At 36.7% G+C, this 27664-nt stretch overlaps 4 protein-coding genes across 10 annotated transcripts in view; all 4 read left to right on the forward strand.

The window, feature by feature from the left end:
* Positions 1–4651, forward strand: part of LOC122004907 (tubulin gamma-3 chain-like) — a 32677-nt gene extending 28026 nt beyond the window's left edge. For all 6 annotated transcript variants that reach the window (XM_042559759.1, XM_042559760.1, XM_042559761.1 and 3 more), the window contains exons 7-10: positions 3634–3693; positions 3780–3897; positions 3960–4279; positions 4352–4651. In XM_042559759.1, coding sequence (XP_042415693.1) covers positions 3634–3693; positions 3780–3897; positions 3960–4120 — 339 coding nt within the window. In that variant the 3' untranslated portion in view covers positions 4121–4279; positions 4352–4651. The remainder of the gene's footprint in view (positions 1–3633; positions 3694–3779; positions 3898–3959; positions 4280–4351) is intronic.
* A 1054-nt stretch (positions 4652–5705) lies between these two features.
* LOC122004909 (probable serine/threonine-protein phosphatase 2A regulatory subunit B'' subunit TON2) lies at positions 5706–13761 on the forward strand. 2 transcript variants are annotated; one of them, XM_042559765.1, is made up of 12 exons: positions 5706–6052; positions 7373–7464; positions 7694–7756; positions 7915–8013; positions 8390–8548; positions 9686–9757; positions 9852–9984; positions 10107–10171; positions 10825–10900; positions 11547–11648; positions 12428–12620; positions 13192–13761. In XM_042559765.1, exons 1-12 carry the CDS (start codon positions 5905–5907, stop codon positions 13424–13426), a joined length of 1437 nt encoding a protein of 478 aa, XP_042415699.1. In that variant the 5' UTR covers positions 5706–5904; the 3' UTR covers positions 13427–13761. The 2 variants fall into 2 exon arrangements, with proteins under 2 accessions (XP_042415699.1, XP_042415700.1); XM_042559766.1 differs by lacking the exon at positions 12428–12620 and having other exon boundaries at positions 13192–13388.
* A 209-nt stretch (positions 13762–13970) lies between these two features.
* Positions 13971–14555, forward strand: LOC122007385 (protein DMP3-like). The gene has a single exon (XM_042563254.1). It carries the CDS (start codon positions 13971–13973, stop codon positions 14553–14555), a length of 585 nt encoding a protein of 194 aa, XP_042419188.1.
* A 9938-nt stretch (positions 14556–24493) lies between these two features.
* LOC122003455 (ethylene-responsive transcription factor 11-like) lies at positions 24494–25217 on the forward strand. The gene has a single exon (XM_042558559.1). It carries the CDS (start codon positions 24538–24540, stop codon positions 25147–25149), a length of 612 nt encoding a protein of 203 aa, XP_042414493.1. The 5' UTR covers positions 24494–24537; the 3' UTR covers positions 25150–25217.
* The last annotated feature ends 2447 nt before the right edge of the window (positions 25218–27664 follow it).

The raw sequence follows: 27664 nt of genomic DNA on the forward strand, positions 1-27664 counted from the left end.
TTTCCCATTTTTATTTAGTTTTATTTTTTTTAATATTTTTTTAATTATTTGTTATTAATTTTTTTATTTTATATAATTTTTAAAATTTCTTTATCCAAATCGAAATTTGATGGTCAATCTATTATTCTTATTAAATTAGTTCGAACCATAAGCATCAGAAATATATTGGATGAACTCTAAGCCTTTAGGAATTATCATCACATTAAGATACAATCTTGTATTGCATATATTTAGGGAGAATATTGGGAGTTGTTTTACTCACTTGTCATTAAAAACTCTTTCAGTTCTAAACCAAGAGCATCGAGAAATAGCTATTGCCCATGTTGGTAATTACTTCGTGCAAGTTTTCTTACACCTTCATTGTCTCGTACCACCCATTCAAACGTGGTGGTGGTGTGGTAATATTTATCGTACGAAGTTAAAGGATAGACCACTTGTGATAGGACACAAGTTCATTTGTTATACGAAATAATATATACACCGCAAAATATGTCGGGTGCAGAATTTGAAGTCAATATTAATTAAAATTTATATTTTTATATATTTTCGTGTATTTTTTGTATATATTACATGTACTCTTCATTTTTAAAAAAAAAATATTTGTGTGCAAGCTATAAATATATTTACTATTAATTGTTAGTTTTTTTGTTATATATATATATAAATTTTATTTTGATCCATATTTTTATATTTTTTAAATTTTATAAATAATAACTTCTAAAATTTATAATTAATAAATAAATAAAATATTATAAATACATAATAAAAAAATTTCAAAAGAATGAAACTTTAAAAAAAAAAAATTAGTTAAAAAAATAAAACTAATAAAAAAAGAAACAAAACCAAAAAAATAAAAATAAAAACAAAACGTGGAGGAGGGAATAAGCAAAAGGGTATAAGCGTAAATAAACTGATGGGGCCATGGAGGGTGTGGCTTATAAAGTCGAAAAATGGAGTAAGAAGTATGTCTTCTCATAATAGGGCACTGACCTACGAGAGTAGGATTAGCTTCGTCCCCTCTAAAACAAACCAGAACTCCTCCTTAGTTCTTTTCTTATTTCCCATTCTAGAAAAAACACCTCGTCCTTGGCACATTCTTCGATCTACTAGCTTAGCACTATTAGGCAACGCTTCTTCGCCGTGTCGATGGCGATGCTGTTGAAAGCACGACGCCTTTGCCGCCGTGTCGTCGTCGCTGCGGAAGCTGCAGTTCACGAATATCGAAGGCACCAATCTCGTGACGACCTGCTCTACTCCAGGTCCGAAGCTGCCATTCCATTTCGCGACTCCTTGCTCTACTCCAACTCCAAGTGCGAGAAAACACTCCCCCTCTTTGATACCCTTGATCTGCACGTTTTGCCATTGCTTCTTAGTTTGGGTTTCTTAGGTATGAGCAACAGCCTATCAACTGGGGTATTCGAAGCGTGTTGGAAAATAAGATCAATGTCGTGGAGACATTCGGTATGTACCACAGGATCCTAGAATCTGGTATTCATATTCTTATCCCGTTCGTCGACTGAATCGCGGACGTGCACTCCCTTAAGGACGAGCCCATCCTCATTCCCTACCAGTCCGCCTTCACGAAGGACAAAGTCCCCATCAAAGTCGATGGGCATCTGCGTGTTAAGGTCATTTGCAATTATAATTTTGTTTAATTTATATGTGTTTTTGTTTCTGTTGTTAGCATTCTATTCTATATCTTGTAAATGCATGCATGTAGATTGTTGATCCCATCCTTGCTTCCTATGGCGTGGCGGGGAACCCAATATTTATGGTAATCCAACTGACAGAGACAACGATGAAGGATGAGCTAGGGAAGATCACCCTCGACCAAATGTTTGAAGAAAAGGATGCTCTAAATGAGAGCATTGCGGTATATGTATCTTCTCATGCAATTTTACCTCTCACGTGGCAAAAGATTATTTGATATTTTTTTTTAGTTTTTTTTTGTTGTACTTTTGTTGGATATTTGGATGATTTTTTTTTTTTTTTTGCTTCCTCCGTACTTGTGGTATTTTACAATTGGTTGTATGCTATGCAAAGCAAGGGAAGATTATGTTTTTTTCTTGAGATTCATGGCTTTCAACATCACACTATTCTTTGGAAATGCTATGAAATTTCATGCCATCACGATCACATCTACTCATACACATCACTTTCGTAACAAAATCAATGTTTATATAGCATCTCCCAACATGGTCTTAACTTGGAATTAATTCATCATATATCTTTGTAGACCTAATCTTAAAGCTTCTACATTAATATTTTAATTAAGTTAGAAATTTACACTTGGTTGTTTCTTCAATGAACTGTTGTATTTCGAGACTTAAATATTATATTATAAAGATATTTGGGTAGCATTTTTTTGAGCTGAAGTAATTGTGCTAGTGTATCCTGGTAATAAGTCCATAGGCCTAGGATTACTAAGTCCATATGATAGGCCTAGGATTACTTGCAGTGCAGTTGTGCTCATGATTGCCAAACTTTAATCAATATATATATATTTTTTGGCTTCATTTTTATCCATGTTTTTCCCTTCCACATAGAGCAATCAATGAGGTTGCTTCTAATTGGGGTCTTAAATGCTTGAGTTTAAAAATCCGTAAGTTGAAAGATTTATTTGTCATTTATATTTCTGCTGCTATTAGTTTCTATTGTAAATATGTATTTGCAGGGGATATATCTCTACCACCTGAAGTCATGAAGATGAAAGCTGTAGATATGATGATGCAAGCTGAAGTAGAAAGAAGAAAACGTGCTCGAGTTCTTGAATCTGAAGATACTTCTGGACTGTGCTAAATAATGTCCTTCATCGTGAAAAGTTGTTCGTATAGGCATGCCATTATAAATAGATGTATGGATAATTAAAGTTCATATTGTCAAAATATTAACACTATTAGATCTTTGAATTATTTTGCCTGCTATGTATTCAATTTCAAATAAAACACTGAAAACTTATATTTAACGGGGGAAAAACAATCTCACATGAATATTGCGGATGGAAAGAAAAATTCAATGATATATACTACAATCAGAAGCAGCAACGATGGACCAAGTTAACATGGCAAAAGGTACTTTTATAAGTTAATTTTACCCTATTTACTCATATGAACTAAGTTACCGTACGCATTATTGTAAGCAGTTCTTATATGGTTTTATTACCTTTTTGGAAAGAATGATTCTTTGTGTTCTATTGTTGTCATATACTTATAATAAAAGAACTTTTAAATTTTATCAAAACTCAACCCGTAGCTATTAGAGCATAGACAATTCTTGTGTCACACTTTCAATAGTTGTAACACTATAACAATTTTATTCAACTGTTGCTGTAATTACGGATTCACTCCTTTTTTTTTTAACATTTGAAATTTGACATTTATTAAGCTTCTAAAAATTCACCTCACTCTCTTCTTATCTGGAAAAGTAGAAGAAATTCTTAATATGCATAAGGCAATTGCTAAAAGTCTCGAAACATTTTCGCAAACCATCAATGGTCAAGGTGGTGCAGAGGTGAGATGGTCTTTCCTCATCGCATTCAGACTGTGCCAAACATCGCATCACTTACATTTTATTCTTGTAATTTTAATTTGATCTTTCATCTGAATTCTAAAAATGGGTTTTTTTTGTCTTCAGGAAGCAAGACAGAGAGTTTATGAGCAATGCGTCCAAGCAATTGTTCAAACAGCAAAAGAGGTGTAAAACCAAATTTTAAAATAGTTCATTGAAATCCTTTTACACGTAAGAGTTTTTTATTTACATTAGTTCATCTCTTTTCACAGGAAACTATCCACCATCTTCCAAAGATTTTGGAATTTATTTCTTCCATTGTGACTTTTATTTTAACAATGTCAAAGCAAATCTTCCATAGCTATATTCCAAACCAGTGGAGCAGAACCGGTAGCATTTTTGTATTTGTCACAGTGTTGTTGGTTATATGCTAAAAACTCCTTCAATTGCAGGTCTGCAGACTAGCAATACCATACTAGCTCCTCCTCGCGATGGAAGATCTCCAAGCATTGGTGGATTATCAGAGTTAGAAAGGATGGCTGGTGGAATGCCAGACCCATCCTTTGTCAATCAACTTCTGCATAACCCAGCCATTGTGCAGACTTATTATTAGAGAGAAGGAATTGTTGTTGCCTTCAATTTTTTATATTTTATCTGATTGTTGACCATCAGAGCCGTCAACAACTACATAACTTGTTGGGTTCCAACGCTCAGTTCAGCAGTATGTTACAAAATCCAGAATTGATTCAGCACCTTATTTCTCCTAAGACAGGTAGATGCATTTGCAACGCTTTGATACATTACTTGTGATTTGTTATCAAATCTTTATTTGTCTGGTTTGCAGCATCTTCTATCATTTCAGCAGACACCTTTGAGGGGCCTTTGGTTTGCAAAGAAAATATTCGCTCTTTACAAGCAACCGCTGGAAACGTCCACGCTGCTGTAAATTGGCCTTTGAGGGGCCCTCATTGATACTTCATGCAGCTTTGCCTTTTTTTTTCCCTTCCTTTTGTTGCTTTTGCATAGAAAAAGAACAAAACTGATCGTTTCAGCTTCATAATTTTTTCAAAGACGTCTGCAAATGTGCACAGTTCTTCTAATGACTTATGTCTCAGATTTTATCATATCTTTCTTCTCTGGTAAACTAGTCTCACTATCATATCGTTTGTTCATACACTACGTCATTTTAAAAGTTTATTTTCTTTCGAAATGCAGTCATGTTTTATTGTCTCAAAATGTCTTGATTAACATAAGCAAGATGCTTGCTTGTATTTTTGCTTCGAGCGATAAGTAAATTATCTTATGGTAACATCTTATTGTCCAGCAACTTATTATATTATTCTTTTAGTGCTGGCATACATCCCGAACAGCCTACCGGCAACCCGGCCTCACGACCGTCTGGACACTCGCCGCTCCTCAGCCGCACGAACTCCGGCCCGGCTACCCGACCTTTTCCCCGGCCTCTCGCCCGTGGGGCATTAGAGAGTCTAATTATGATATCCCCAGACGAAGTCAGAGGTCAAGCTAAGTTGTACACTGGGAGTTATATAAAAAAATAAATAAAAATAATGCACAATAAATTCTAATTAGGAGCTAAAAAATAAAAAAATATTAAGTATTATAAATAAAAATATTATTAACTACCCTAAATATATAATATATGAGCATTTAAAATTTTTAAATTTTAATTGTTTTTTTAACTTTGTCAGCTCGTGGGGCTAATACTTTAAACAATAATATGATTATCAATGATAATATTTAATGATCATGGTTGTAGTTGGGTTGCAATTGCATCAAGAGAGTTTCTGAATAAATTTATTATTCAATTTTATAAAAAAAATTTATATTCATTGAATGTGTGTAAAATTAATTAATTAAATAAATAAATTTTAATCAAATTAATTGATAAATAAATTAAATGAAGTTCGTGCAAATAAATTTATATTATTAAACTAATTAACAAACAAAACTCAAATATCTGTGTTGAAAAAAATCAAATCGAAAGTTTAATAACATTTAAATGAATTAAATCGAACTGAAAACTCAAGTTAAAAACAATTAAGTTAAATTTAAATAGCTTGATTAATTTTAAATTTAACTTATCAGTTATCTTATTAAATAAAATACGGACCACAGTTTTTGGACTTTCAGCTTTTGAAAAGAGATAATAAAAAGGGATTAATATCCAGCAAATGGAGCATCGTTCCAGATCAAACTCTGAAAAGTCGCAAGCGAAGCGAAGGGTAATTATCGCCCTCTTTTCTCACCTAGACGAGGCGAGCACTCTGTTCTCGCCGAGACTCGAGAACGCCACTCGGTGGTTCCATTTTGGGATGCCCTCATCGCACGACGATTAGGGGAAAAGCGTTGAGCTACCCGATCACTGCGGAGGAGACAATGTACAGTGGTCCTAGCGGAGAAGGCGGCGGCGGCCACGAGGCCGCCGCGCCGAAGAAGATTCCGTCCGCATCCTCCATGCCTTGGGTACGCAACCTTCGCCGCTACGTCGGATCCGGCGCCGGACTTGGCTCCGAAGCCCTCATGGGTCAGCTCCCTCTACGCCTCTAGCTATGATTTTTTGTTGCTGGATGGAAATAACCTTTTTGGCAGTGGCTTTGGTCTCTTTAATTAGAAAATGGTGATTTTCCCTCCTAAATATTAGCTGTTATGCAAATAGGTTTGTGATTAAGTTATTGTGTGAGTTTCAGCTCCAACCCTAAATTTTTGAACTGAAAATCGAGGCTTCATTTTATCAATCGGAATGTCTTCTTGATTAGGCAACTTATGTCAAACCTTTACGATACCACTGTAAGTTATCGTCTTAAGGAATCCGGATAATTGCTGATAAAATCCAATTTCTGCAGGTATAATCTAAGTTAATTTTACCCATTTCTCTTGCAATTGAAACTTTCCTTGTGCCTATTTGTAAAGTTTGTGCATGTAGATCATGTGAACAGATCAAATACTAAGAGAACCTAGAAATAAGAGCTTAACCAGTAGTTCTACTGTTTTCCTAACTCGGATGTAATCAATGTTCCAAAATCAAGAATTTCTTGGCTTCACAAGGGTTGCATATTTGTCAGTGCATTAGATTAGACAATTATTTTCTGATGTAATTATGTCATATGACTTACAGTAGACTTTGGTTATCAATTACTGGTGCCAATAAATCAGATATTTAATTATGAAGTTCCATGATAGAAAAAGGTTTTCTCATCAACATCATAAAAAATGGTGCCATTTTGAGAGACCTGATTGTGCTTTGCATTTGGATGATCTTGTAAAATTCCATGGATTTTTCTATCTCTCCATGCAAAGGAGCAAATCGTTTATTCCAATAATTGATGGCCCTGACTTGTTGGCTTGCATGTGAACACCAAGCTGTTTGTATAAGAATTTGGAAACTTAGCATGTTTTGCTAACTTGCCAATTTACTATCTACCTGTCTTCCTATTGATTCTTTCTTTTTCTTTTACTTTTACTTGTTTTCTTAAGTACAAGTAGCTACAGGTTTTGCTATGGTTTCTTATATAGAGGTTTTTTCCTTAGCTTGATACATAAGCCCAACTTTGGTTGGTTAATGGTTGGCTAGTAGGATGGTTCTAATGATGATTCTATACAAATTTCATGTGTACCTTCCTGGCGAATTTAAAAATCCTGCAAATTAACTTGGGTTATAGGTGTAGTTTTGGTTGTCCTGACCACATATTGTTTTGGTGTAACTAGTTATTCCTTGCATATATCTTAATGAATATATTTATAGAAGGTTTTTATGCATGCCCTGTATTCTGGGCACATGAACTAAAGGTATTGCTCAGGGCACATTACTAAAAGATGTTGCCTAAACAATCACTACAATTTGCAGAGCTGGAAACGAAAAGGATATTGCTTGAAATTTTCAAAGAGCGGCAACAGAAAAATGCTAAAGCTGGCAAAATCCCTAGTTTCTACAAAAAGGCATGTCAGTCCATTGGCTCTGGATTTCCTTGTTCCTTTTTGTCTGTATATTCACTGTAGCATTAGATGACCTGATGTCATGCTCCCTTTCTTCAATTTCTCCATCTCACATGTCTACCTTCCATTGTTGATATTCACCAAAATCAGTGAATTTCTTTCGCTTTATAAAACTAATTCAGTGAAAGCTTTTTGAGATTGGTTCTGATAGCATATTCTTTTTCCAAAGCAGAAGCCTGAAGAGGGATCAATTAGTCATAGGGTTCAGGGATTGGCAAAGTATCGATTTTTGAAGGTAGGGGTAACAAAGAGCATTGGTCTTTTAGCTGTTGACAAGTGTGCCACACATGGCTGGCCATCTGAGTTGCTAATTATTCATAAGGCTGAGAACTGATGGTTTGGGATGCTTCCAGTCCTTTATGTACTCAGCTTCTATATGCTTTTATTGTGCAGAAGCAATCAGAAATTTTACTGAATGCTGATGACCTGGATGCTATGTGGGCTTGCTTAAGGGAAAATTGTGTTATTGATGATGCTACTGGAGCTGAAAAGGTAAACATGCCTTCTCAGATTATTCTTTAATGTCACATCATCAGAAACCTGTCGATTTGATCTGTCACATCTGTATAATTTTTTTATTTTCTAGAAGGACATTTCCAATTTATTGCACTCTCTTTATCTTTATAATTTTGAATAGCTGGAGCATTTACTAACTTGATAAGGTGGCTAATTCATTCTATTCTCTTTACCAATTAGTTATTTTATTGAAATCTGTGCATGACTTCATGAATCTTCATTTATTTCAATGGTGACCAGCACTTACCTTTAATGGCATTGTAGATTGGGACTAGGCATGTTTATGTTATTGCTGATTTATGTATGTTATTTTTTATGGTAAGTCAATGTCTTGTGTTATTGCTTCACACAGATGAACTATGAAGATTTCTGTCACATTGCCTCTCTCTGCACAGAGCAAATTGGTCCCAAGTGTCGAAAATTTTTTAGCCCTTCAAATTTCATGAAATTTGAGAAGGATGAATCTGGCAGAATTGCAATCCTGCCTTTCTATCTATATGTGATGCGAACGGTAACTTCCATTTCCTTAGTAGTGTACATTCTTGTCTTTATATAAAAGAAATTATTTATGTGGAATATTTATCTTTTTTTCAGCAGTAATGAGATTATATGCAGAATATATACTTTAAGTTTCATGAAGGACTTGCTATATGAATACATTCAATTATAGTCGTGTTTCCTATTTACCTGTTCATTCTTGATTCTGTTGAAAAAAGTGGTTACTGGCCCCGTTTCACTCATTGTGTTCTTTTTTCTTGGATTCTTGGAACATTTAGCACTGTTGGAGTGAATTATGGTTATTTAGTGATCGTGTTATTGTTTGTTGTAGATCTATTTTTATTTAATGATTATGTTATTGTTTGTTGTAGATCTATCTTATGATGCATAGTGAACTGGTTATCATTTTATTTGGTTATCATATTAAAACTTAAGGAACTGAGTTTTATCATCTATACTCCTGTCATGATTCATAGTAGAAGCTTTGATCCAACTTAAACAACTCATATTGATATGTGCCTTAGCTAGGTGGCTTTAAAAAGTAGATTCAAATACAAGCATCACTTATTTTGTATGCTGATTGCCAAGTCCATGCTACGGTCAGTTTGATACGTATTAGTTTAAATTTACATCAAAAATAGACTGTCAGCTAACTTGCTTCTTGACTGATGAAGGACCAATTAATGTTGTACGTTAGGTGCTAGATGTATAATCTAAAGGGATGGGTTGTAGGATTGTGTATCTTTATGACATTATAAAACAGTAATTTTAAGTTGTGGGATTATGTTTCTTCCTGGGATTATTATATGGTAAATTTAATTTTTTTTGTCTACTTTTATTTTATCTACTTTGATTTGGAAACTGAATTTCTTTTAGCAACTGATAAAGGATGTGGATCACAAATTCATTGTAAGGTTTTATTGATATTTAAAAAATTGATAATATGCAGTTAATGGTCCTTTAAATAGATGATAATGTGTAAATGATATCCTCTGTTTGTAAATTTGTTGCATGTTCTCGTTGCTGTGAATCATGATGTATTATATAGTAATGTCCAGTTTTGCTGAATTTCTTGTTCAACTTTGTCTTGAATATGTGAAGTTCTGAAATTCTTATGCATCTATTTTTTTTCATATCTTTTCGGCTTCAGGTTTCACTTACGCAGGCAAGAATTGATATGAGTGAGCTTGATGAGGATTCAGATGGTTTTCTTCAACCTCATGTATGAATAAATTCGCTTTTGAGTGTTGGAAATCTGCAACAGATCTATTTTTTGTTTTCCATCCCAAATGTAAGAGTCTAATCACTGACTACAGGAAATGGAGGCATATATAAGAGGTCTTATTCCTAATTTGGCACAACTCCGTGACATGCCTGGAGCCTTTATTCAGATGTATTGTCGAATTGCTGCACGCAAGTTCTTCTTCTTTTGTGACCCTCATAGACGAGGTTTTCTTCTTGAACTTTTGTAGTACTTGGAAATATGTTCCTGGAGGATTTGCTGTGTTTCTTCTATAGTAAATTGGCAAGATTTAGATAATTCTAATGTGGATTCAGTCCAATAATCATAGGAAAATCATGCATAAAGAAGGTGCTGCTGAGCAACTGTCTCCAAGAGCTCATGGAACTTCATCAGGTACTTTTCTGCTGTTGAGTGCTGCCACTTTCCTCCTTTTTTCTTATTTTAAGAACTTCACTGAAACTAATCCATCATTCTTTCTCATTTGCTGTCAATTAAAATTTCTCTCCATCTTTACCTGGGCTACATCTTATTAGGTGATTTTATGAGACTGGTTCTTTTTATTTGATCGACATATTACAACTTGGACATTGATCAATATTATGCTCTAACTTGAGGGAGATTGCGAGAGTATTTAGTTTAGTCACACATTGTTAATTCTCTATCAGTTGTCATAATGTTATGGTATATTGGTGTTCTTATTTCTCTCTCAGTTGTCATAACTTTATGGTATATCACTGTTCTCTTTTCTTATTGAATAACAGGATTCTGTTATCCTTAGCTGTCAAAACTGCAATACATTTTCTTTTGTTAAATGTTTGTGTCAGGTTAAAGTCCCAGTTTTAGTTGAATTCTGGCATTAGTTAATCACAGAATTGATGCTCGAATGATTTGTTTGCCATGGCCATATGTTTGGTTTGCAAGGATTCTTTTGCCTTATGCACTAAGATCTGGCAATCCTTCATTTGTGAGTTGGGGAAGTCTGTATTGGACCAACCCTACTTCTAGTTCTCTGTATGGTTTATTACTTCACTTTGTTCTTGTTGTAGGAAAGCGAAGAAGAAGTTCCTGACACAGAGCAGGCAGAGAACTGGTTTTCATTGACTTCTGCACAGAGGATATGTGGTATGTTTCACAATCCTGATTCTTGTCTTCCTGTAATGTAGCAAAGGATATGTGGTATGTCACATAACCCTGATTCTTTTCTTCCTATAATTTAGCAAATCCTTGTAGTTCTTAGATTTTATGTCTTGCTGATTGGAGAAAGCAAATCAATTTTGGTCATGGATTCATATACTTTTAAGTTTCAGATGTTTTCCATGTGTTTGGCATCTACTCACAAAACTTGCTCAATCATTTCATGAGGACTTTAATCCTCTCACCTATGGGCATGTCATGCTTAATTTTGCCCCTCAGGCATAGCCGAGCTGGTCATTACGTGGTAGATTTGTATAAATGGCAAGGGTCAATTTCTGGCGAAGCCAGCGGAAGAATACCCTCCCATGTAGTGGCCTGCTCAGTTTCTTGATTTATCTCTCTACATATGGTTGTGGGGCGTGTGGGGGTGTTCGAGGTCAGCGTATGACCGTTTACATTTTATAAATTAAGCACACAACTTTGACAAGTTTATGAGTACTAGTGCCTGTGGCTCATCATATGCTCAAAGTTATTGTGTCTAGAAAGTTCTGTTCTTAAGTAAAGATTTACTTTGCCATTCAATACACCTTTTCAATTCTTTCAGACCTTCACGTATAGTTTTACTATTCCACAGATATGTTTCTTGCTTTAGATAAAGACAAGAATGGAACATTAAGTAAGCAAGAGCTCAAAGAATATGCCGAAGGGACACTAACTGAAATCTTTATTGAGAGAGGTAAGGATCTAACCTGAGTGGTAATAGGTTGTTCTTTTTTAGTCTTTATATTGTAATCAACACTCTTTTATGAGTTTGTGCTTCATTTATTGGCTTTTATACTAGTATAAATCCATGTGTATGTGAATGAAAAGAGTTATACAATAGTTTTGGGGAAATTTATGCAAAAATTATATAATGATTGAAAGTATAATGGAAATGGTCTTTAGTATTTATACCTATAGTTCATTTCATCAAAATACCTTTAGGATAATGACATCATTACTGAGTGCCGCCCACATTTGTCAACATATTTCATCTCTAGATATTCTTATAGTTGAAAGGAAAAAAATGTTATTTGCAATTTGTTCTTGCATATTGACTTTGATCAGGAAATGCTGATAGGAAAAGATTATGAGCTGAAAAATGTCTTCAAGAATTGTAACATGATTTAATTTTTCATCAGGCTGTTCAATGCAATAGACATTGACAGATCAATGGTAGAAGTTCAATATATGCACAAGCACGTCATGAACAATGGTTCTTTGAGAAAAACATAGCAATAAATTCATGCCATCTATAAAAATATACACTGATTGCTTTTAGGTGCGTCTTATAGTCCCAATTTTTATGTGGACTTCATGACACCTAATGCTACCACTATTTTTTATGTTTTAAAAACACACTCGCTGCTTTTAAGAACCTAGAATGCCATGATAAAAAAAATTCTATTCAATAGGAAATGTATCATAACATCATGCACAACCTGATGTCTCTTCTTTGTTTGCTTATGTGCAAAGTCTTTGATGAGCATGTACGCCGAAGTAAAGCTGGAGGGGGTAATACTCGTGAGATGGACTTCGAAAGCTTTCTAGATTTTGTTTTGGGCCTTGAAAATAAAGACACACCTGAAGGATTAACATACTTATTCAAATGCCTTGATCTTCAAGGACGGGGCTATCTTTCAACTGCGGATATGCATACCTTGTTCAGGTGTGCTTTTACCTATATCACTAGAGTACTGAAGTAGCTGAAGTTTTCTTTTGCACTTCTATAGTCGCTCTTGGCATATAAAATTGAGTGGGTTGATGAGTTCCAAACAAATTGTTATTGTTTTGTGGGCGATCTAGGTTCCTTCCAGTTTGACTGTATGAATGACATGACTCATAATATTCTGGATTAGATTGTTTGCAGAAACATAGTGGTGATTCACCTTATAATGATAACTTGACATCTGGGCTTGTGCTTCAGTGTTTATTTTTTTTTTGTTTTGTTTTTAGCTACTAAGGCCAATATGTCTGATATTGAACTGTTCCCAAAACTATATTTGTCATTACCAAAATTCACGTCCATGCAAAGATTGCAATGTCCCTGTTATAGAATGTACGCCATTTGCTAAAGTTGAACAATTGGTTTTGTGGATGACCGACAACTGACATCGTCCATTGAGTTCTTCCTTTTAAAAGCCTTGAGTTATTGTAGCATTTCCATATCTATTCCCTCTTGTTGTTTTGCTTTGCTGATCTTGAAACTCACTTGCCAAGTTGCCATGTATCCTTGCCAGAGATGTTCACCAAAAGTGGATCGATGGTGGAAACTACGAGCTATGCATTGAAGACGTGAGAGACGAAATCTGGGACATGGTCAAACCAGTAGACCCTCTTAGGATCACACTTGCCGATCTTCTTGCCTGCAAGCAAGGCGGTACAGTCGCCAGCATGCTAGTGGATGTACGTGGTTTTTGGGCCCATGACAACAGGGAAAACCTACTGCAGGAAGAAGAACCTGAGGAAGAATGATTTTTTCCCAACGGGACTAACTCAGTTTATCTGGTGAAATGGTAACTGTACTATTAAGATTAAATGAACTGCTTGTCTCTGTGTCATTGTGGTCGGAAAGTGAATCAAAATGACTCTAGTCCATTTCAGACTTGTATACTTGGGGAGACAAAACAAATGCTAGGCACCCTGTTGTTTCTCCAGCGTTTTGGTATTATGTTGTTACCATGCCATGAAGTGTCACGCCAACGTATGGTTGCACTTGATGATCTTGTCATGACGTTAATGGCTGCAACTTGTAAGTCAGGAGAATCCTTTGCACACCCAAATCCAACTGATTAGATTCATGATATACATATATATACATGTTTGGCCTCCACTGAATTCTCGTACATACGCAAGACCGTTACGTTCCAAATATCCATCCATTTTTCGTGCATCGATCTCAGCTCCTAACAATTCAATTAACCGGCGGTATATAAATTTGAGAGGATCCATCGATCGATCGATATCGATGGGTAGGTGTTCGATCATATATTGTGTAATTAATTAGAGAGAGGAAGACATGGAGAAGGCGTTGTCGAGCGCGTCGAACCTGGTGAAGCTGCTGCCGAGCGGCACGGTGCTGGCGTTCCAGGCGCTGACGCCCACCTTCTCCAACCGCGGCGAGTGCCACACCCCCAACAGGTACCTCACCGCCGCGCTCATCCACGTCTGCGCCCTCACCTGCGCATTCCTCTCCTTCACCGACACCCTCCGCGGCCGCGACGGCAAGCTCTACTACGGCGTCGCCACCCTGAGCGGCTTCCGCCTCTTCAACTACGACGACGACGACGACGCCGCCGCAGCCGCAGTTGTGAGTGGCGGGGATATTCATGGGGCCGGGCAGACGACTCTGGTGGCGGAGGAGGAGCTGCGGCGGCACCGGGTGCGGCCGCTGGACTGCGTCCACGCGGTGTTCTCGGTGGTGATGTTCCTGACGGTGGCGTTCAGCGACTCGGACGTGGTGAATTGCTTCTTCCCGGAGGCGGGGGAGAACGCGAGGCAGTTGCTCATAAACTTGCCGCTGGGAGCGGGATTCATGTCCGGCGTCGTCTTCATCGTCTTCCCCACCACCAGAAAGGGGATTGGCCACCACCCCGATCACTGATATAAATTAATTATTTTAATTGTAAAATCATGCGATTGAAATTAAAGCTTCTACTATTTATTTATTTATGAACAAATAATAATGGATTTGGATTGCTGATTATTTTTAACGTACGGTTAGTTTTTATTTTTTATTTTAACAAGAAGTCGCCATTATATAAGAAAAATCAAATTACGTTTCACATACATTTGCAAGGAAGAGGGAATAAATAATTCTTATATTATAATATCCACCATCTGATAATAAAATATGGGATCTATATATCATATCCATATTATATTAACACTTTGATTCTCTTATATTTATTTTAAAATTAAAAATTATTATTATGGGTACACATACCACATACATATTATATTAATATATTAATTATCTCATATTAATTATAACATTAATATTTATTATTTGTTAGTCTCATTATCTACTCATTCATCTTTATTTTTTATATTAAATAAATATAATTTTAATTTTATTTACATAATTTAAATTATTATTATTTAAAATAAATAATATTTATATTTTTAAATATATTTGTTACGTAATTTTTTTATTTAATGAGTGTTATTTATTTAAAATTAAAATACTATTATAAATTTGAAATGGAAGAGCACAACATATAAACAAAATCATACTAGTATAAAATTAAAAAACAACGTATAAATGCAACGTAAAGAGAAACTACAAAATATTAATTCAAGGTTTGTCATTATATTGTGACTAAATATATTCAACTAAATTGGCATGAAGTTGATGATGCACATGACTATCACTTAGTTTGAAATTTGTCCAGAGATAATCATGAAATCCTCAGTTTGAACCTTGGACGAGTTGTGTGGGTTTGTTACCTTCATCATTGTACCAATTTGTCACGTGACCTCTCTCATCTTCAACAATCATATTATGCAAAATAATGCATGCTAACAGAATATGTTTTAACTTTTTCTGTACCAATAATGAACAAGACCTCTGACAATTACTCATCGACCTTAGAGCACCCTAAATGCTCGTTCAACATTTCTTTTTCTTGTAGTCTCTTATCTTTCCTTAAACATCTTCTTAGACAACTAATTAAAAAATATCGGGAGCAAAAATAAAATTACACATGGTATTAATTAACTTAGAAAAAGCTTATGATGAAGTTCTAATTGAAATTATATAAAGACTACTAAACAAAGAGAAGTATTACATAATATATATTGAATTAATTAAGGATATGTATGAGAATGTAACAACCAAAGTAAAGACTTTAGGCAGAGTAACTGAAATATTTCCAATCAAGATAGGGTTACATCAAGGATCAGTTCTAAGTTCATATCCTTTTACACTAATTATGGACGAATTCACTGTGCACATTCAAGACACAGTACCATAATGCATATTCTTTGCAGATGATATTATTTGGTAGATGGGGTACGTGAAGAAGTAAATGCTAAACTAGAATCTTGGCGAGAAATACTAGAAGGGAAAAGTTTTAGACTTAGTAGAATAAAGACGGAATATATGAAATTTAAGTTTCATAATATTAGACGTAATGAGACAATTGTTAAGATAGAAGATGACGAGTTGCCTGACACCAAGAGCTTTAAATATTTAGGATCATTTTTACAAAACAATGGAGGGATTGAGAGAGATGTCTTATATAAAATACAATCGAGATAGTTGAAATGGAAGAGAGCATCGAGTGTTTTATGTGACCATAAAGTATCTCTAAAACTAAAAAAAAGTTCTACAAAATCGTAGTTAGACCTGCTATGTTATATGATGTTAAATGTTGAGCTATAACTCGAGTACATGAACAGAAGATGACGACCTGATGTTAAATGCTAAATTAGAGAGGAAGTCGGTGGGTGCATAGTATCTCTGGCATAATGGCTAGGGGTCGATTCTCAGGAACTGACAACCTGGGGTTTACCTTGTCATGCGCCTATGACCTGTGTACCTGCATGAACCTCCCTCCATATTCGTAGGGCCGACACTAGGGGGCCGCTAAGGTAGCGGATCTACCTTTTTTTTTATTAAGAGAAAAATATGAGAGACACGTTTAAAATGGTATGGACATGTACTTAAGTGATTAATAAATGCTCCAGTTAGGTGATATAAAAATATGACAAACACGCATATCAAACGAGAATGAGTAAGACTAAAAAAGACTTGGTTAGCAACAATAAAACAGGATAAAATTTATTTTAGATAATGATATAGTAGGAGATAAAACCTAATGGCGTAAAAGATCCATATAGCCGACCCCACCTAGTGGGATAAGACTTGGTTGTTATTGTTGTGTTATTTTTCATATGCAAGCCACAATATATCCTCATCACTATGGCTGCTACGATATACACTATAAACACTATTGTAATTTGTGTTGAAACAATATACCTTTTTTTGAATGGTATTGTGCCAGTGTGATCGTATGGCACTTGTAATTCTACTGGTTGTACCTGGAGGACGATTCTCATTGTAGTAGCTTCCAACACGTCACCAGAAAGTATCCACCTTTTGATCATTGCCGATGATTGGATCATCACTGATAGTGACAAACGATCTCACTAAAACCTTGTTTTCAACATTACTCCATATTGATCGCTTTCTTCTATCCGCAATGTCAGAATTTGCTTTTTTCAAATTTATGAGTTCAATTGGAGATTTATGGTCAGATAGTTGAGTCTCCGGAACAAAATTAAGAGTAAATGATTCATTTTTCGTCGGAGATGTAAAATGCATACTAGTTGCATGTGGATTAGATGAATAATTTTGTAGATATGAATTATAAAGATAATTTAGTGGACATGAACTATATGAATTATTTGGTGGGAATTATATGGATAATTTAGTGGATATAAAAAATATGGATAATTTGGTGGAATTTGTGAACTTTGGGAATAAATATTTTCTAAAAAAAATCTCGGTTATTTTCATCCTTTCGGAGGAAAATAGTAAATGATCTTGTCCGAGCGCTGAGTCGACGGACGCTGGGGATGTGGCACGCTTCGCTGTCTCCGGCTGGTGGTGGAGATCTTCGGCGAACCTGTAAAGAAGCCGAGCCGAGAGGGTTTCCCGACGACGGCCCTCCGACGCTCAAGTCAGGCAACGAGAAATGAGAGAGACAGCGTAACTGTGGCTACAGTGAGAATTCCGCATACCTTCGTCGAGGTCTGGGGGTCCTTATATAGGACCCCGGGGAGGTGCGAGCACGCTTCTCTATGCGTGCACGCTTCCCCAAAAATACCTTAACGAGCCCTTGTCAGAAAAGTACCTCTGGCGTCATTCCGCAATCGTCCGAGCATATCCCGGATATGACGGTGGAAGCTTCCACCGTATGATCCTGTGTACGGCTCGGCCGCCAACTCTGCTGCCTGTCGGCGGCAGACGTCTGGAGGATGATGTTATCCCCTGTCCTCTTGCGCTTCCTGTCTGTTCCAGGGCCGAGCGGTTCGGCTGCTCGGCGGACATATCACTTCTGCCTCGGTCGTATGCTCGGATGAGATTGCTCATGCATGTCTTCGTTGCCTTGTGCCCCGGTCGAACGGATAGTCGCTCAGCCCTGAAACCTTTTTACCTTAAGCCTTGGAAACCCGACCCCTAGTCGGGTTGTCTTTTATTCGGCTCGGGGGATTCCCAACCGGTCGGCTATCTCATTCCGGTCGGTCGGGTGACCGGTCGACCCTCTCAATCCGGTCGGTCGGGTCTCAGGGTTGAATCTCTTGACCTCTGACCTCCACGTGTCGTTGATCTTCCGCCAACGAGGGTCCCCCGTCCTTATCACCGGATCAGTAAAGATAAGATTTTTAGAGGAATTTAGGTGTTTGTATGATTGAAATAAGTTGGGTAAAATGATGAGTATTTATAAATAAAAAATTGTTTTTTTATATTAAAATAATCGTTAATTAGCTGTTGTGTGAATTTACTATATTAAAGAAATGATTCTAATTGATTGACGAAATTAATTTAATTAAATGTGGTTTCCTAAATATATTCTATGTAATTAATTCATATTAAATTAGGTCTTAGTTTCCTTATTTTATGTATTGAGAAATTTGTATATATTCTTGTATTCGACTGTTGAAATATACAAAATTAACATAGCTTTCCTCCCTACATACTTTCATATTTTCCATGGTATCATAGCAAGATTCTGAAAACAACACACTTCCGCTACAATAATGGGAGAAAACTCGATGGAGAAGGGAGACAACCAATCGGATCCTCACTCTTTGCTTCATTCCGACCACCTCGGTCTAATTCTCATCTCCAAACCACTCGAAGGAAATAATTATGGGCAATAGAGCCGCGTGATGTGCATTGCTTTAAGTGCAAAGAACAAATTTGATTTCATCAACGGAACAATCAAGAGGCCGGAAGAAAATCATGATATATTTCAAACATGAGAGCGTTGTAATCACATGGTACTTTCATGGATTCTTAACTCTATTGATTCTAACATTGCAAATAGTATTATCTATATAGAATCCGCAACCAATGTATGAAATGATTTATAAGATAAATTCTCGCAAGGGAACGACACTCGGATTTTTGAAATTCATCAAGAAATTGCGGAACTTCGACAAGGACACCAATCTGTGTCAATCTATTACACCAAGATGAAAGCTCTTTGGGATTAACTATCTTCATGCCACGACCCAATCACTTGCACTTGTAGTGGTCTCAAGGGCTTCGCTGAAAGAGAAGAAAAAGAACGAGTCATGTAATTCCTTATGGGTTTGAATGATTCTTTTTCCATTAATCGAGGATCCATACTTTTAATAAATCCTCTTCCCGACATCCGGAAGGTCCATGCACTTATTTTACAATATGAGAGACAAAGTGACGTGGCGGCCAACAAAAATAATTCTGGACATATTGTGAATTTTGCACAACCCAAAACACAAAATCAGATTGGTTCTCAACGGGTCACCGAGGCAGAATCTCACCGCTCGACGGGCAGCAAAAGGCTCTACTGTACCAACTATGAAATGGACGGGCATACCATCGATCGTTGCTTCTATATTCATGGTTTTTCTCCGGGGCATAGATATCATGGCAAAGACATTAAACCGAAAGGTACAAAATCTATAAATTCCTCTACTGTTCCCAATATGGAGAGAAGTGAAACCAAGCAGTTGACAACAAAAGAATATGATTAGATTATGACCCTCCTTCGCAAACACATCGGTAACACTGAACCTCTTATCAATACCTCAGGTATCGATTCTATTTATACAAGTAGTACATGGATTTTGGACAGTTGTGCTACTAATCACGTATGTAATACTCCACGTACTGCAATTAAATTTTTCTCTAAACATGTTGTTGTGCAACTACCAAATGGAGGACATGTAGAGATAAAATTTATTGGATCTAAGAAATTAAGCAACAATATGACTGTTGAGAATGTACTCTATGTTCCAAAGTTCAAGTTAAACTTGCTTTCGATTAGCAAACTTACACAGGTTTTAGGTTATAAAGTGATATTTTACCCTGATTCTTGTGTAATGCAGGATTTAACTACGAAGAAGACGATTGGGTTGGGCAAACAGAGTAATGGCTCGTATTACCTTATAGTGAAGTCGATCCCTCACCTTTGCAGCACCATCAACCATACATCCAACCTCTAGCATAAACTTCTTGGGCATCCCTCCGTTCATCCACTCTGGTCATTATCTAAAACTATTCCAGATATTTCTTTAGAATCAAGCAATGTTTGTGATATTTGTCATTTAGCAAAACAATCTCGTTTACCTTTTTCCATTAGTAATATTTCCAGTCATGAACCTTTTGATCTAATACATTGTGATATTTGGGGACCCTAGAGAATCCACTCATATTATGGAGCGAGATATTTTTTGACAATTGTTAATGATTATTGTCGTTATACTTGGGTTCATCTCATGCGTCAAAAGTCAAAAGTTCAATTAATCATCAAGATTTTTCTCTTGGGTCAAAACACAACATAATTACCAAGTCAAAACATTAAGATTTGATAATGGACTAGAATTTATTTCTTTGCAAACCTTCTTTGATGGAAATGGCACCAATTTTCATCGATCATGTACTTGCATACCCCAACAAAATGGGGTAGTTGAACGTAAACATCATCATCTCTTAAATGTAGCCCGTGTAATTCACTTTCAAGCCAATCTTCCTTTGAAAGTTTGGGGGGAACATATTAAAGCAGCATGATATCTTGTTAATTGTTTACCCACACCACTTTTATCAAATAAAACACCATATAAAAAATTGCATAATAAAATACTCTCTTATTCCCACTTACGGGTTTATGGTTGTCTTTGTTTTGCCACAAATCTACAACCCACTCATAAATTCGATGCTTGTGCATGACGTTGTATTTTTCTTAGGTATCTACCAGGGCAAAAGGGTATCTTCTCTATGATTTGGCCGATAAAAAATGATTACTTCTCGAGATGTCATATTTTATGAAAATATTTTTCCATACTCAACCACTGCATATAATGACCAAGACGATATGCCAGTTTTGCCAAAGCCCATCGATAACGACATAGAGATACCTTTAATCATTCAACCTACACAAGATGTCAATAATCCTACTCATAGCCACATTGACCTCCAACCCAACATCATGCCTACACACAACCCGAACACATAAGAACAATCACATCAGCCAATTGAAATTTCTCTACAACCAGAATCACTACTCCGGAGATCTACTATACCTAGTCACACACCATCCCACCTTCGAGATTATCAAGTCAACGATACTCTGCCAACCACTACCTCGTCTCTTCTGGTTAAATCCAACACTCAACACCCATTATCAAGGTATATGTCATATTGTAATCTTTCTCCTTCACACCGTACTTTCATCTATAATGCTTCTCACTTGGTCGAGCCAGAAACATATGAGCAGACCTGTAAAGACCAAAAATGGATTGAAGTGATGAATGCTGAAATTTCTCCACTGGAAGCAAATAAGACTTGGTCCCTTGTTCCTCTTCCCACAGGACATCGCCCCATTGGATGCAAATGGGTATACAAGATCAAGTACAACTCTAATAGTACTATTGAAAGATATAAAGCCCGTCTAGTTGCTAAAGGATACACCCAACGAGAAGGTATTGATTATAATGAAACATTTGCTCCAGTTGCAAAACTCACACTCTTCAATGCATACTAGCTATCACATCTATTCGTGGTTGGGCCCTTCACCAAATGGATGTTCAAAATGTATTTTTACATGGCGACCTTGCGGAAGAAGTCTATATGCAACCACCCCCAGGTTTTCATCGATAGGGGGAGTCACTTGTGTGTCGACTTCATAAATCCCTTTATGGATTAAAACAAGCTTCAAGATCATGGTTTCAAAAGTTTCTTTCTGCCATTACCAAGTTTGGTTTCCAACAATCACGGACTGATTACTCACTCTTAACACAGGTGTATGGAAATTCCTTTACCATCATCTTACTGTATGTTAATGATATGATCATAGCAGGGAATGATCAAAAGGTCATCAACAATGTGAAGTCTTTTCTTGCAACTTGCTTTAAATTGAAGGACCTTGGAATGTTAAAATATTTCCTTGGAATTGAAGTAGCTCGTTCTAAAATGGGCATTTCCATCAACCAACGCAAATACACACTCGATCTTCTTCAAGAAACAGGATTGCTTGGTGCAAAACTTGCTAAGTTTCCCATGGAACAATCCTTGAAACTCACCTCAAATAATGGCAACTTACTCAAAGATCCGATGCATTATCGACGATTGATAGGAAAATTGATCTACTTAACCATCACAAGACCAGAAATTTCATTTCCAGTAAATACTCTTAGTCAATTTATGCAAGAACCTAGACAACCTCACCTTGATGTAGTTCATCGATTGCTTCGATATTTAAAAGGTACACCAGGACAAGGATTATTTTTTCCTTCTAAAGGTGATTTAAGTTTGGTTGGGTTCTGCAATGCAGACTGGGGTGGAGGCGTTTCTACACGGCGATCAGTCACTAGTTATTGTGTTTTTCTTAGAAAAGCTCTTATATCATGGTAAAGTAAAAAAAAAACAAACCACCGTGTCTAAGTCTTCAGCTGAGGCAAAATATAGATCCATGACTTCCACTACTTGTAAAGTAACTTAGCTAAAGTACTTATTACGAGATTTGGGCATTAATCATCAACAACCAATACTTTTATATTGTAATAATCAAGCAGCTATGCACATCGCTGCCAATCCGATTTTTCATGAAAGGACAAAACACATTCAGATAGACTGTCACATTGTCCGTGAGCGAATCGAAAAATGAGAAATTAAGACTGCTTATGTGCCAAGTGAAAATCCGATCACAGACATATTCATCAAGGCATTAGGCGAATCTCCATTTCACACACTTATTCACAAGCTGGGCATTTTTGACATCCACGCTCCAACTTGAGGGGGAGTATTAAAGAAATAATTCTAATTGATTGACGAAATCAATTTAATTAAATATGATTTCCAAAATATATTCTATGTAATTAATTCATATTAAATTAGGTCTTAATTTCCTTATTTTATGTATTAAGAAATTTGTATATATTCTTATAATTAACTATTATTTTAAATATACATAATTAACATATCATTTCTCCCTACCCTACATACTTTCATATTTTTCATACTAGCCATTAAGTAACCGTTTATGTTTTTTTAACCTCATCAAGAATATACTACCAATTTAATTTTATTGGTTGATTTTTTATTTCAAATTTTAAAATTTTTTATTTTTTTAATAAAAAACATGGGAGGACACCATGTGGCCCTCCCATGTTTCTCTCACCTAATGTGCACGCACCATGTCAAAAATTTTTTATATATATAAAATCTTTTGTACATGTTTAACTTAGAACACGATCCATATACATTAGATTTAGCACCACCTCTGAGACAATACTAAATAAACAGAATTAGACCGATAAAAATAAAATCCTTTACATTTATTTTTTAATTGACATATATTAATTAAAATTATATATAATAATAAAATATTTTATATTTAGATTCTGACCGGTTAAATTTTGACCATCGAAATTTATCGTTAATTTTAATACCAATTGATTATAACACTAGAAACTTTTACTAGCCACTCCGAAATATGAATTCTAAAACCACATGAGAGGGAAAATAAGAGGAGAAATTTTAATTTATATAAACAATTTGTTTACTTTGATAGAAAATGATTGGAGGGAATTTAAAATTTCTCACGTCATCGCCGCTCCGAGTCACGCGTCGTCTTCTTCTCCCTCGTTCTTGTCAAATTTTAATAACGATCGTTGTCGTCATTAGGAGGGATTTTCCTCTTAATGTTGCAAAAAATGATTTGTTCGGTCCTAGCGTCTCCGTCAATTCGTCCTTAGGTCAATACAGAGAAGGTAAAATACAGATGACTACTAGTCATAAGTGTAAATAGCCAAGACATGAAGGAGGTTATATTCGGTCACGTCGAATTTTGACCCCAAAATCTCATGTAATAATACTTCATGTTTTAACCATCGCACCGTCACGAGTTGATAAAATTTTCCTCATAATGGATGATGGGTGAAAAATTTTGTGAGAGTGATCATGATGTCAAATTAAAAATTAAAAATTAAAAATTAAAAATTAAAAATTAAAAATTAAAAATTAAAAATTAAAAATTAAAAATAAAATCGACCGACAGCGACACCGCCGCCTACCACGTGACCGTCCACTCCACCTGCTAATCCTACGCCCCACTTTTCAATATTACGCCTCGGTTTCAGCACAAAGGCGAATCATACGTGCTGGGACATCGCGCGCAGCCCAGGCGTGCGTCTATCAAATCTAAATCAAATTGGAACAGGGGCGGCGGCTGTGGCGGCCGGACCCCCGTGGGCTGCTTCCTGTCTTTCTCCTCGCCGCCACGCTCCCTGCGCCTTCCTCGTCACGCTCCTCTCTATTTATATTCCCTCCGCCTTCTCTCCCTTTTCACCGCCGAACAGCGATCAGTACTCTCATGGCTCCGATTAGTGCGAAGTTTACCGCCCGCGACGACGACGCGTACGGCGGAGGAGAGCCGAAGGGGCAGCAGTTCCGCGGCGTCCGCAGACGGCCGTGGGGGCGTTTCGCAGCGGAGATCCGGGACCCGGCGAGGAAGTGCCGCGTGTGGCTGGGCACCTTCGACACCGCCCAGGAGGCCGCCCGTGCCTACGACGCCGCCGCCCTCCGCTTCCGTGGCCCCATGGCCAGGACCAACTTCCCCTGCTCTCTCGACTCCACGCCGAGCAGCAGCACCATCGAGTCCTCCGCCCCGCATAGGCAGGCGACCGCCGCCTCCTCCTCCTCCGAACACTCGTCGCGGGATCTGCGGCTCAGGCGGCATCCTTTGGCGAAGTTTCCCTTCCTGCACCAACCGGTCTCCGCCGCCGTAGGTCAACCCCTCGTGGCGTTAGTCTCGTCGAAGAAGGATGCGTTTATGGATTTCAGGGCGCCGGTTTGTGGCGGGATGGAGAGCGACTCGGATTCGTCGTCCATAGTGGATTGTCCTCGTAGGATTTATTTAGATTTTGACCTCAACTCGCCGCCGCCGACAGAACAGAAGTCACTGGATCTAAAACCACTTTTGTAAAATAAGTGCTAATACACAATCATCTTTTACCTAGCAAAAATAAACCACTGCGCTATAGGCGGTCAGGATCTCCTAACTAACAAATTATGAATTAGTATATGGTCTATTACATGAAGACTTTTAATTTGGATAGATTTCATTTTTAAATATATGAAATTCATTTAAATCAAGAGTCTAAAAAAGTGAATCATCCTCTGATCAGCAAATTATAGACAGAGGATCTTTTCTCCACTATAGGGTCGGAGCAACCTGAATCCTCTGTGATCCTGTCCGAGCGCTGATTCGACGGACGCTGGGGACGTGACACGCTCCGCTGTCTCCGACTGATGGTGTAGCCCTCCGATGAACCTGCAAGGAAGCTGAGCCGGGAGGAGTTTCCCAGCGACGGCCCTCCGACGCTCAAGTCAGGCAACGAGAGAGGCAGAGTAACGAGGCTACAGTAGAAATGTGTGCATACCTTCGTCGACATCTGGGGTCTTTATATAGGACCCCGGGGAAGCGCGAGCACGTTTCCCCGATGCGTGCACGCTTCCCCAAACATATATATCTTAACAAGCCTGTGTCAGAAAAGTAACTCTGGCGCCATTCTACAATCGTCCCAGCATATCCCGGATGTGACGGTGGAAGCTTCCACCGTATGATTCTGTGTACAGCTCGGCCGCCAACTCTACTGTTTGTCGGCGGCAGGTGTCTCGAGGATGATGTTATCCTCTGTCTCCTTTGTCCTCTTGCGTTCCGGGTGCCGAGCGGATCGGTCGCTCGGCAAGCATATTACTCCTGCATCGGTCATATGCTCGGATGAAACTGCTCCTGCCTGTGCTGCCTTGTGCACCGGCCGAACGGACAGCCCGCTCGACCCTTGAAACCTTTTTACCTTGAGTATCGGAAACCCGACCCCTAGTCAGACTGTCTTTCATTCGGTTCGGAGGATTCACGGTCGGCCGGCCTGCGGGGCCCTGTCGGTAGGCCTGCTCCGTCCGGTCGGCCGGTCTCCGGATTGACTATCTTGACCTTTGACCTCCACGTGTCGTTGACCCCCCGCCGACGAGGGTCCCCCATCCTTATCACCGGATCACTCTGGATTATAATTTACGATCCAAATAATAGATCACACAAATTGATTGGTAGATAGGGATGAATCTCACTTATTTAATAGGTGAGATTCATTTTCATCAACCAATAAATATAGTAATCCATCCTCTAAATTATAATTTATGATCTGTGCTCGGTTAGGAGAGTACTTGTGATCCCTATTTAAAGATTATTTTTTTTTCTGTAAATTCATCATAGCCGGGAGCATCTCTGTTTACCTACATGTTACACTACATAGTGTTTAATTTTATTTTTGTTGTATCATATATATATATATATATATATATATATATATATATATATATATATATATATATATATATTTTTCCTTTTTGATTAAAAAAGAGAGAGAGAGAGAAATACCGTGCTAAATTAATTGTCCCGAATTGAATTGGACAAAAACAGGATGGAGATTCGTACTTGCTTATTGATCAGGGTTGATAATTTTGATAAAAGAATACGCTTGAATCATATCTAATAGCCAAGATAATTTTGGTAAAAAATTGAGTTCTTTTTTTTTTTAAATGCTCTTATTTTATACTTCAATTATTAATATAAAATGATAAATTCAACTCAAATGAAACAATATTTGAAGGCTTAAAATGACCACCTCAAGCCCCGTATGGGTGCAATGATAAACTGTGGAATCCGTGTGATGATAAATGATGAGAGGTATTTTTTAAACAACGAGGGTTTAAATTTTACCTATGTTATATCATATTTAAGGAGTTTGAATTATTTATAAGTATGAATTGTCCATTATGACCCATTTCGGATTTATCCGACGGCCATGTAAATTTTTCTATTGTTCTATTTATTATTTTTATTGATTATGTGATTTTTTTAGTGGAGAAAATTTCAAAGGCAGTGGATTTCCCGTTATAATCTAGTCATTTTTATCTATTGTTAGCAAAAATCATGGGAATATATGCGAGTGTTTTCAAGTCATATCAGAAATTTAATTGTTCTTGTATAATTTGCTTTTGTCATTTTACGGGTCACGCATTCATATTTGGGTTTAGTGTAAATAGCAGTCAACCAAAAAACAACTATAAGATATTTAAGATTATTCCAAATTGTATTGCTATAATTAAATATTTGAATTTTCTTCTAATTTTATATAGTTAACAAAAGAGTTTTCATATTTATTAAAATATACTGAATCATACTTTTCTTCTAATTTTATATAGTTAATAAAAGACTTTTCATATTTATTAAAATATACCCAATGATTTAACGATATTTTAAAAAATTTCAATGTCAGTATAATATTTATATCAAAATATTTAATAGACCGTACTAATACTTAAATTTTATATTAATGGTACGTAATTTAACCATACTGAAAAGTCAGTATAATATAAAATTTGATTTAGTATCAATATGATTTTTGTGTACTTCAAATATTTCGATATGGTATACA

The sequence above is a fragment of the Zingiber officinale genome, chromosome 7B (assembly GCF_018446385.1).
Source record: "Zingiber officinale cultivar Zhangliang chromosome 7B, Zo_v1.1, whole genome shotgun sequence".
Classification (NCBI taxonomy): Eukaryota; Viridiplantae; Streptophyta; class Magnoliopsida; order Zingiberales; family Zingiberaceae; genus Zingiber; species Zingiber officinale.